General features: G+C 40.3%; 1 protein-coding gene across 1 annotated transcript in view; it reads left to right on the top strand.

Moving 5' to 3' along the window:
- Positions 1–5,364, top strand: part of LOC126162855 (UPF0430 protein CG31712) — an 88,252-nt gene extending 82,888 nt beyond the window's left edge. Inside the window, exon 5 of the mRNA XM_049919630.1 lies at positions 3,807–5,364. Coding sequence (XP_049775587.1) covers positions 3,807–3,974 — 168 coding nt within the window. The 3' untranslated portion in view covers positions 3,975–5,364. The remainder of the gene's footprint in view (positions 1–3,806) is intronic.
- Positions 5,365–12,009: the final 6,645 nt, after the last annotated feature.

Raw genomic sequence — 12,009 nt, 5'->3', positions numbered from 1 at the left:
GTCTGTTGTAGGGATAATGGCAATATTATGAAAAAGATAGATTGCTACTCACCATATAGCAGAGATGTTCAGTTGCAGATAAGCACAACAAAAATATTGTCATAACAAATAAGCTTTCGACCAAAAAGGCCTTTATCAGAATTAGACCCCCCTCCCCACAACACACACACACACACACACACACACACACACACACACACACACACACACACACACGACTGCTGTGGCCAGACTGCAAGCAGTGGCACATGTTGAGAGAAGCAACCAGATGGTGGAGTAAAGAGGAGGCTGAGAGAGGAGGGGGAGGGATAGCAGTGTAGGGGTGGGTGATGGTGAAGTAGTGCATGTTGGAGCATACAGGGATGAGGTGGAGAGAGGGTAGGGCAGCAAGGTGCAGTCGGACGTTAGACGGAGGGTGGGGAGGGACAGCGGAAAAGAGATAAGTAAAAAGACTGTGGATGTGTTCGTGGAATAATAGGATTGTGTAGTGCTGTAATGGGAACAGATAAGGGGATAGGTGAGTGTAGGACAATGACTAACGAACGTTGAGACCAGGAAAGTTACGGGAACATAGGATATACTGCAGGGAGAGTTCCCATCTCCACAGTTCAGCAGTCATTAAAATAAAGTATCTTGTCTTGGGCAGTGTGCTCAGCAACTGTGTGGTCTAGCTGTTTCTTGGCGACAGTTTGTTGGTGGCCATGCATGCAGACAGCCAGCTTGTTGGTTGTCATGGTCACATAGAATACAGCATAGTCGTTGAAGCTTGGCTTGTAGATCACATGATTGGTTTCACAGGTAACCCTTACTCCGACAGGATAGGTGATGCTTGTAACTGGTCTGGAGTATGTGGTGGTGGGAAGATGTATGGGTCAGGTCATGCATCTCAGTCTATTACATGGGTATGAGCCATGAGGCAAGTGGTTGGGAGCAGGGGTTGTGTAGGGATGGACGAGGATACTGTGTAGGTTCAATGGGTGGCGAAATAGCATTGTAGTAGGTGTGGGAAGGACAGTGGGTAGGACATTTCTCATTTCAGGCCACTACAAGAGGTAGTCGAAACCCTGGCAGAGTGTGTGATTCAGTTGCTCCAGTCCTTTGTGGTACTGAATTCTTCTCTGTGGCCCATGGAGGGACTCTAGGAGATTGTGGGTAAGTGGAGAGATAAGGCATGGGAGATCTGTTTCTGTACAAGGTTGGGAGAGTAATTACAGGCTGTGAAGACCTCAGTGAGACTCTTGGTAGAACATATTGTGGGGATATGAGATGGGGAACTGGGTTGGGAACGGGTGGAATAAGGATGAACGAGGATATTGCATAGGTTGGGTGAATAGTGGAATATATCTGTGGGAAGGATGGAAGGGTATTTATCATTTCAGGGTATGACAAGAGGTGGTAGAAACTCTAGCAGAGAACCTATTTTGTTGCCTTAGTTGTGGGTGTTACCGAGTCACGAGGGGTGAAATAGGTGGCAGCTGTTAAAGTGGACATATCATTGTCAGTTGGTAGGTTTGATGTGGTCGGAGGTACTAGTAAATCCATCCTTGAGATGGAGGTCATCATAGAGGAAGGTGGCCCACTGAGTCCATACAAATCCTTGTCTATCCTTATTACACTACTGTTGCTGACCCTTGCGACCTGGTGTATATTCTTACAGTAGACCTAGATGCAATGCTTGTCCCATACATCTGCCCACTACCACCTACTCCATTCTTGTCAGACTTTTTGTGCCCCCATCAAAGACAGGTCCACCTGTGATAGCAGCCATGTGATCAACCAACTTAGCCTTCTGCATGAGCATGACCACTAACAAGCTGTCTGTCTGCATGAGTGGTCACTGCCAAATTGTGGCAAAGACACAGCTGGAGCATTCCAGCCAACACTACATGCTTGACTTCAAAGGTTGTTTCACAATGTGTTCCATGTGCATCTTTCCCACCAGCATAAGTTTTTCTGATTTGTGCTTTCCCTACAATGTACCCTTCATTCTCATAACCCCCATCACCTCCACCTGCGCTTTTCCTTTTTCTCCACCTGCCCATCCCCTTCTCTGCTCCCACTCCAGCCTTCTGTGCTGCCACTGCACCTGCACAGTCCTTTCCCCTTCTCTACTTTCCTCTTCTCCTATTGTGCCCTCAACAGCCTCCTGATGCTGCACCTGTTATCCTTCCCTCATATGTCTCTGCATGCTTCCCTGACAGCCTTGGCATCTTTCTCAGCCCTTGTGCTGCTAGCCCTCCCCTCCCCTCCCCTTCTCCTGTCTTATGCGTCTTCTGTACTCCCAGCAGTGTTCGCTGGTTGCTTCAGAGACAGTCGGGCATTAAAGTCCAAGGATGGCCTTGGCTGTGTGGGTGTGTTTTGTCTACATCTGATAAATATGTAGCAGTCTTCTTTCAGTGTGACTGTCTGCCACTTAATGCATACTTTTTGTGGTAAGTAGCAATCTATCGTTTTCATGTTTGTTGCGTTAATCACTTAGGTGAACATTTGCAAGGTATCATTTGCTCTGACTCAGAAGTTGGATAGTGGTAATCAGTGATACAAGAATATCATTTGTGCTGTATTCTTTTCCAAAACATAGCACGCTCCTGAGAGTTGTGGTGTTCATACCAGTGCTCCTTATTGTGCAAATATACTTTGTAGTGTGTTTAGAATGTAGCTTAGCAATGTTACGGACAACTGTGAATACTGCCTAGTGATTGCCTCCCTCCCCACATACTCTCATTATTTTCTCCCCTTGAGCAGCCTCTTAATGTTAACCTTCACCTAATTATGGTTAATCCTGGGCCACATCGTGTCCACTACAGTGGACAGCTGTTAATTGTCACTTCTTTGTTTTCAGTCAGTCCTGAGACTGTAAATGCACACTGTCCATTGCAGCGAGCACTTCTTACTGGTGCCCCATGTGTATGTGTGTCGTTGCTATACATTTATCATTTATTCACTCTATGAAGCTGTGATCTTGTGTTTGAAGTGTCAAAATCGTATGGAATGAGTCAGTTTATAGGCTGTGTAAACATAATTTGTGTATGTGCCTACAAAGGGGTTAATTACAGAATACTAAATAGCATTGTGGCTTAAATGTAATAAAAATGAACATATTAGTCTGTGTCATTAGTCATGTGAAACACAGAGCTAACAACAAAGTAAACATTGCTTTCTTATATGTTACACAAACAGCCAGTTATTAATTCAATGTTTGTCCTTGGAATAAAAGCTGTAATGAAGAAATGATGTGTAATTAGCCTTAAAATTTGTTTTGCAACATATCAGGCATTTTATCATATTAGGCAAATGATCAGATACTTTTTTCGTGTTTATTTACTTTAAATTAAGTTCTTGTTCTTACCTATGATTTAACAATCACCTACAGCATGTTTTTGGAAGTTCTTTGCAATTTAAACCTGTCTTGTAAGTGCTGTTACTTTTTATACATTTCCTGTAGCCTCCCTCCGAATTTCGAATCAGTATCCTTTCGGCCATCACTTCTGGGTATGTACATGTTCTTCTTTATCATTGTGGAAGATTCCCATGCCCTCTCCCTCCCCCATCTTCCCCAACAATGAAGGACTCAGGTCTTTTAACAAAATTGTGTGCGTGCGTGCGCCCGCCCATCCGCGCTCCTGCGTGTAAATGTTGCTAGTGTTCGTTACAGATTTCAGATAGTATATAAGAATTACTGTGAACAAATTAATGGTTCATATAGGAGTTTCCTTTGGATGGCAAAGCTTAGCTTATAAAAGACCAATGTCTAACAAAATATGTTTGTGTGTGTTAAATATATTTCGTAAAACTTTAACTCACAGGCAGAAGAGCGCTTGGCTATGGTTGAGGAACAGAGAAAGATGGAAGAGGAACGCCAAAGGCTGAGAAAAGAGCAAGAAAAACGAATTAAGGAAGAGCAGAAGAAAATTTTGGGGAAGAACAATTCACGACCCAAGTTGTCCTTTACATTGAAGCCAGCTGTATCGTGAACAGGTCCAACAAGTCCATCGTGTTTGTGTGTGTGTGTAATCATATTTCAAAAGAAATGTGTGTTTGCATGATCGAGGATTTCATTTTTTCACTCCATGTGGGTGCTCAATGAGAACAGGAGTTGTCTCAGGACTTAAATGTTCAGTTTTCAGGTAATAATGAGATATTCTTATTTTACCCTGTACTTGAAGTTTTTCAGTCTGTTTTACTCGGCGATATAATTTAAACATCAAGCTGTAAAAATTTAAAAGAAATATATTTGCTGTGGCATTAGTGGTGTTGAATCAGGAGTGGAAACTATTCATCTATGATAAAGAGCATGAATGCAAGCCCCTGAAAGACACAAATGACAAAAGTTGCTGCCTGGAAATTTTGTACAGTTCTTGTCTGATATGCGTATGACAATTTTAGATTTTTTTACAGCATTGCGGTATAGTCTTTTGTAATCTTGAAAGGGTAATGTCTGTACAGTAACAAGATATTGTGTAGCTTTCAGATTATTGTTCAGTATAACCGAACTAGTAATGCCTTTCAGTTGCACTGCGTATTTTCATTTACTATTTCCATAAAAATTCATTAATTCTTCAGCTCTTGAGATTATCTTTTGTAGCAAATACTGATTTTTGCCATAACTATTACTGAATTTTATTTTTTGTCGTTTTATGGGAATGTATCTAAAGGATGCCATATTGAAATAATTGTAACATGATAAAAAAATTAACTGAATTGGGCAGATTCACACTTGACGCCTCTCTCTCTCTCTCTCTCTCTCTCTCTCTCTCTCTCTCTGTATTTCCCTACTATGTTGTCATACAGTTTATATGATTCTGTTGTAAAAATGACGTGTGCCGTTTTATCATTAATATTTCAGGTGAAGTGTTGGTTATTGATCTTAGGATATGGGTGTTTTTTCGGCTTATTTACTCATGGCACTTACAGTAATTATATTACCACAGGATGAATAATGGTCAAGATTGTTTTTTAGTGTGGAGAACCATACTGCCACATTGCCTCTGCAGTTATATCTTTCAGTGAGCTATCCTTAACATATTGCCTGTACAGTTGTGTGTTTCCATGAGCCATTCTTCAAGCAGGAGTTACCTTTTTGAAGAACATATATGAGGGCTTTTGAAATTGTTAACAATTTAGCCATTGACGGACTTTCATGTTATATCTGTTTCGCAGCCTTCAATGTGGGGATTGTATTGAATTCACCTGAGCACATATTTGCTCAACATTTGAGATGGTATTAATTGTGTCCTGCCTTAGTTAAAAGGTGTAATTAATAATTTTGCGTTACTGTGGTGACATTTATCACTTCTAAAGAATGCTATTGAGAAAGTGACAATTTTTTGTCATTGTGCCATAAAAGGAATTTCACACACAAAGTGGCACTTACAGAAATAATTTCCAATTTTTTCTAACCTGGGTATTTCGTTGTCAAAGATGTGGTTGATTTACTAGTGATTATTGCTACATTACTATGTGCACATGACACATTTGTCCCCCTTTTTTTTATGTAGCAAAATATTTGAAACTGGCTCCATTTTTGTTGCTGCATTAGGGTTATTTTATAATTAACTGAGAAATATTCAGAGGAATGTTTGTAGAATTATACCCGTACTCAGATTGAGAGTGGGTATTTGTTATTTGTACTACTAGATAAAACCTTTTCAAAAGTTCTTGAAGTATGTGGTCCAATAACTTGGTCTATAGTAAAATATTTGTTTTTGTCTTAGTTATCCATTCTTATTTTTGCTTTGTTAAATATTTGAGTCTTTCTTGGTTAAAAGAATGGGACAAGATAAAATGCCAACTGTGCTTTGCCAAATCTTGTCTGTCTTTGGCAACAGTATGCCTACAGACTTCACCTCCATCCTTTGCTTTTCCTTTCCTTCAGTCTCTCGCCCCCCCCCCCCTTTTCCTCTCCCCTTCTGATCCCTTGCTCTCTCCTAATCAAGTCTCAGAATGGTGTGCATTTTTCAGAGATCAGAGTTAATTTCTAAATGTTGTAGTTACTCATTTTGTACTATTTCTGTCTCTGAAACATAGTAATATGTCACATTTTGATAACATTTTTCTTTGAATCTAAACTCCAACAGTATCAAGTGCAACAGTTAAAAACAAAATCAAATGTCGTAAATTCCCTCTTACTCAGCACAGGCAAACTGAAAACATTGCCCTATCAATGCTCATTCCATATTTCCGTCAACAGACCAGACCGCCTTCCTCATTTGATTACATTCTGTAATATGACAGATATTAATTTGTTTTGTTTTCGTCATGTTGACTATCCCAATATTTCTTTCATCAGTAGTTCTTTGTAATATTGTTATTTTGCTCAAGGACTGCCTCATGTGGAACATTCTATTTACTTTTTGTGAAATAATATATAATATCCTTTTTTGTGGAATTGAAGACAGCTTTGAAATGAGGAAGAAAGGAGAAATACAGTTGTCCCTGTAATTAATCATTAATGTAAAAATTGTGAGGAAGGTATGGCTGTGATATTTTTCGTAAATGACCTATCAGGGAAAAAAAGGGGAAATGTAAAAATGTAGTTATTTATAGTGTAGCTTGTGTTAAAAAATGTGAAGATGAGATTTTTCTGATATGTTCAGCACATTAATAAAAAAGAATGAGATGTGCAAACTGGCATAATGCTTCAGTTATTTTCAGTGAAGTACACATTAAGTTCCCATTATTGCAGTATAAGAATGGAATTTTATATTTAAGTGTAATTTGCTATTTAATGAGAGGTGAAGAACATAAGAAAGGGTGGAAACAGTTTTCGGAAAGGTTTCCTTGTGGCATTCAGAAGCTTGCAGTTAGTAAATACAGAGACATTAAATATCAAGCTTATTACAGTTACATTCATACCACTTATTATTAGCATGTTCTATGCCTTCTTACATAGAAACAAAGCAGCTCGAATTTGGATTTTAATAGGTGCCTTACATTTCAAGAAATGCTGCTTCTCTCTCTCTCTCTCTCTCTCTCTCTCTCTCTCTCACACACACACACACACACACACACACACACACACACACACACACACACAGAGAGAGAGAGAGAGAGAGAGAGAGAGAGAGAGAGAGAGAGAGAGAGAGAACTCAGAAGTAAAAGTAGATATTGCAGGATTCTCTGTAATGTAATGTTTAATTGATATAGGCACCAAAAGGTGTGTGTGTGTGTGTGTGTGTGTGTGTGTGTGTGTTCGTGTTCTAAAAAGTGCTGATCACATAGATTTTAGATTTCCAAAAGGACAAACAAGAGACATTGAGAAGTCATTTAGGAAATACTGGCAAATAATTTCATCAAAAACTTTAAAGTTGAAGGATAATTAAGATTGAAAGAGGTATATTTTAGGAAACCACCATGTACTTGTTCTTATGTTAGGAGCTGTGCTGCTTTACTACCTTTTTTCAGCATCTGTGTTAGCCTGTTGCCACACTGCATGGCTTGTGTACTGGGAGCATTATTCATTAATATTGTGTTAGCTAAGGGACTCGGTAGATTAGCTATTGGTTCATATTATTGAATCTGCCTAGTGTTTCTTCAGACTGGAAGTGCAGTTATCTGTGAATGGTCTCCACTTTCATACAGATCTAGCAGTTCACAGCTAGAGTAATCAGCAATATGTTTAATTATGTTTTCATATGTGCTTGTTGAGAATTGTGCTATTGTCATTGTCACTGTTGCAAAGCTAGCATATCTTTTTTATGTGAGTACTGATTAGCAATATTTATATCAGACATTTAAAATATATTGTGTTTTGTATTATTGTAAATAAATGAAATAAAATCTTTAGTCTTTTACACTCTGTACAAAGAAACATCTTAATGTCATAGTAATAAGAAACAGCAAACTTAGTTTGAAAGTGGATATTCAAAAAATGGTCAGTTGCAGATTTTATTTTTTTTCAGTGCTCCTGTTTCTGAACTAGTTATTGTAAATATGTCTGAGGGGTAGTCTTGTGCCAAGGTTCAGATTTAGATATTTTCAGGTCACATTTATTCTAATTTGATGTAATGTTGAAACTAATAGCACAGAATTGGATTCTTGTTTTTATGTTGTGCTTCAGCAGTACCATTCTTTCTTTGTAGAAATCATCCATTGAGTTTTTTTATATATCTGAGTATTTTGTCCACATTTGTGTTTTTTTAATTAATGATATGGGATGTCTGTTTTTTTTGGTTAGTCCTCTCTGCATCTCTCTTTTGATAAAAGTTATTGGTGACACTGTAAACCAGATTTGCTTAAAATTTTCCAGGATTGTGCGCTTGAGATGGTCAGTATTGTTTTAAGAAATCTCATGGAAAGATTTAAACTGTAAGTGCTTGTGTGGAATCATGTGACATAGTTTCAGAATTCGTGTAAGTTGTGCATTTTTGTTGCTCAATAAATGATAAGTGTTGTTGAAGATTGATGTTCCTTTGGCTGTAATGCATGTAAATGTCAGAGTAGTGAATTCGCAAGCTAAATTGTGAAGGACCTAAAGCTCACAATGACCTCCGTTCAGGAAACTAAAATAATTATAGTCATTTTTAGTGTTAGAAGATAACATTCAATCTCTTATCGAGACCCTGCACAGATAGTACTATAGACAAATTATCTTCTGTCACAAGAAGTTAACTGCATTGAGGGCTGTATAAGAGGGATTCTTGGCTCTATTCTTTGAGCATTATTATGGGAATTGTAGCTATTAATAGTATAACAAGTATAGTAATGTGTTTGGTATCATTTTCATTATTTGTTGGTAAATTTCCAGTTGTTTCTCCACTTCGTCGTACAACAGTGATAAATTCATCAAAAATGTGAATGATTTCAGCATCCGGCTAGGCTAGTGTAAATTTTCTTAATTATTTTAGGTTTACTGAAATTTTAGAGAGCTAGTGCACAATGGTGTTTTCTTTTTTCATGATATTTATCTTCTCGTTCTCGGAGAACCTTCCATGCTGATTATGCCCCAGTAAAAAGACAGTTTCCGAATTTTTGGGATGCTCTTCTTGAAGTATTTAGCTCACTCCCCCTATAACTCCTGCAAACTAGTGCGAAAGTAGACTGTATACTGTCTACTTACACTAGATGGTGGTCTTGTTTTCCATAGGTGGCATATTGCAGCAGCATGTGATTCGGCTCGTGAGGAAAGTGGAGGACATGAATAAGACATGTAATTAGACAATTATGGGCAACAGTGGACAGTGTGGCTTCTCTAGAGGGCTGGAGCAACTGCTTCAGACCTTCACAAGAGGTTAGTCGTCTTATGTGGGAAACAGCACCAAGCCACAAACTCGTGTTTTGTTGGGTATCAGAGCTCAGAGATGGCAGGGTCTATGCTGAAAAAAGCAAATACACTGGGTATTCAGCAACTGCACGCAAACCAAACAATGTCCAGCATGTCAATGACTTGCTAATGGGGCACAGCTCAGTTACGTTTGATGAACTAGAGAAAGCAACAGATCTATCTGTGAGAACCCTCCACACTATCATACATGAGGATTTGAAGATGAAGATGGTGTGTGCACAATGGTTGCCCCATTCCCTCACCATTGTGCCAAACAGAAGTGTGTGGAGATATCCTAACAGTTTGTGCAACAGTATAGTGCAGATGCAGTGGAGTTCTTTGAGTATTTGGTCACCATTGACGAATCAGATTTCTCCCATGTGTCTCCAGTCTTGTCCCAAGTAGTCACGGAACGACTGTTTGAGCAGAATCAAATGTCGACTGTATTTTTCATAGAACTAGGGTTTGCTGTGCTGGCGCAGTCTCCATATTTGTGGGATCTGGCTCCTAGTGACTGTGCTCTATTTGATGCAATGAAAGAGGTCATGGGGGTAAGTAGTTCATCAACAATGATGAACTTCATGCAGCTGTACACCCTTGGCACTAGGATATCCCCCAAAAGAATGGTGTGCTATGTAAATACGGAAGCTGCCAGAGTTGAGATTTCTATGTGAGGTGTAAGACAGCTTAATGATGTCACATTGGCATCAAATTAGACTGCAGTTCTGTGCCACTGTGGATGTCACACCACGGAAAGGACATCGATCACTTCTTACCCACATTTCGCTCTTTTCTATTGACACCTTTGTTATGGATATAAGCAGTGCCCTGCACTGAAATCCCATGGTTTTCTTATGGGTGGCTGAGGAAGGCAATGAAGACACACCCATTTAGAATTGACACAGAAGACTTCAGGGGATGGCATAAAGGACCTCAATGAAACCACAACTGTCCTTGGAGCATTTATTCCCACACATTTCACAGTCGAAAATGGCATTTCACAGTGTGATGAGGAACAGGAAGGCTTTCTTGACAACCATTGACACTGCTGACACCTTCCAGACGATTCAACTAAGGACATAATGAGCAATACCATTTAACGTGATCACATCCCTCTGGAGTACAGTGCAGTCACAGCTTTGCTCTGGTATACAGGGTAGAACCAGTGGGAACCATTTGAAATCAATTAGTGAAATTTGAACATGATCCAAAGCAGCAATGGGTGCATCTACTTTTTCAGCCCTACTTCTTTCGCACCCTTGTGTGGCATAATCGAGGGAGAGGCATGTAGATTGGCACAAGAGTAAATAAAACAGCAAGGGGTCACTCTAAGACCACATAGGATGGCAACGTGCTCAGTTCCACCCAAACACCTTTGTTGACCACTTTAAAAAATGTACCTGTGCAGAGGCAATGTGTGACAAGGTCCTTGGCGCATGTAAGCAGACTGTGCTGCTGTGCAAGGCCCTGCTAGTGAGCATGCACAATCGGAGGGGTGTCACGGTGTACTCTACGTGCAGTCGCCTTGGATACCATCATGTTATTCTCTGTACAAGTACATTTTTAAAGCGCTCAACAAAGATGTGAAGGTGACACTGAGGACATTGCTGAACTGGGAGATCTTGGGAGGGACCTTTCACTGTTTTTTTCACACATGTATCAACGTCACACACACTCCCCTCCCCTCCCTCCCCCCCTCCCCCCCCCACCCAAATAATGTGGCATGTCCACAATGGCAGTGGACAGAATTGTGGTGAAATTTGGTACCAATGTGACCTCATTAACGCACTTTACACTCCACATAAAAATCTGAGCTCTGGCCTCCCACCCCCCACCCCAACCCCTCCTCACATGTGTCAACACCTTACACCTTGTTGAAGCCTTGCCTAGCCCAAGGATGATGTCGCAGGACACCTTGCTTCTGAATCATTACAGAAAGTGTTATAGGCACCTTTGAGCCAAATTTCAAGCTTCTCTGTTGCAGCGGGAAGGCAATCATGGTGCTTCAAAAAAGTGACCATGTAATTGTGCTGCACAGTGTAGTTGCATCTGATTTAGGCAAGTGCTTGCTTGGTTCCCAATCTCAGCCCCAGAAAACACACAGATGCAGTCAAAATATGTAAACACAGGGGACAGAGTTTACCCAATCCATAGATAGATTGTACACATGATTTTCCTTCTGTAAGTTAACAGATTTCTGTGGCAACAGGAAGGGTATCTGTCCACCGATAATGCATAAGTCATGACATAGTGTATCTTGCCACATACAGATAAATATTACATATCGAGGGGAAAAAAGTGTGCGAAATTGTGAGATTCTAACAGATTTTGTGCATTTCTGAGCAAAGGTTTCAATTTATTTCGAAATTACAATGAAATGAACACCCTCAGCTGCTTACAGGCGTTGACATACGTCAACGGGGACAGATGAAAATGTGTGCCCAGGCCAGGACTCGAAGCAGGGATCTCCTGCTTACGTGGCAGGCGCTCTATCCATCTGAGCCACCAAGGACACAGAGGATAGCGCGACTGCAGGGATTTATCTCTGGCACGCCTCCCGCGAAACCCACATTCTCAACGTATTGCCCCGCACTACATTTGTAGTGGCTCCACCCATTATACGTTGCCGATTCCCGTACGAGTTCGGGCACAGTTTGTGCATTCGCACAGAAGAAGAAGATGGTCAGGGGCAGCTAAGTGTGTTCATTTCATTGTAATTTCATTCTAACGAGCTGCTTGTTCACCGA

The sequence above is a fragment of the Schistocerca cancellata genome, chromosome 2 (genome assembly GCF_023864275.1).
Source record: "Schistocerca cancellata isolate TAMUIC-IGC-003103 chromosome 2, iqSchCanc2.1, whole genome shotgun sequence".
Taxonomy (NCBI): domain Eukaryota; kingdom Metazoa; phylum Arthropoda; class Insecta; order Orthoptera; family Acrididae; genus Schistocerca; species Schistocerca cancellata.
The sequence above is the reverse complement of the archived record's forward strand: the minus strand, read 5'-3'. Positions and strand labels throughout refer to the sequence as shown.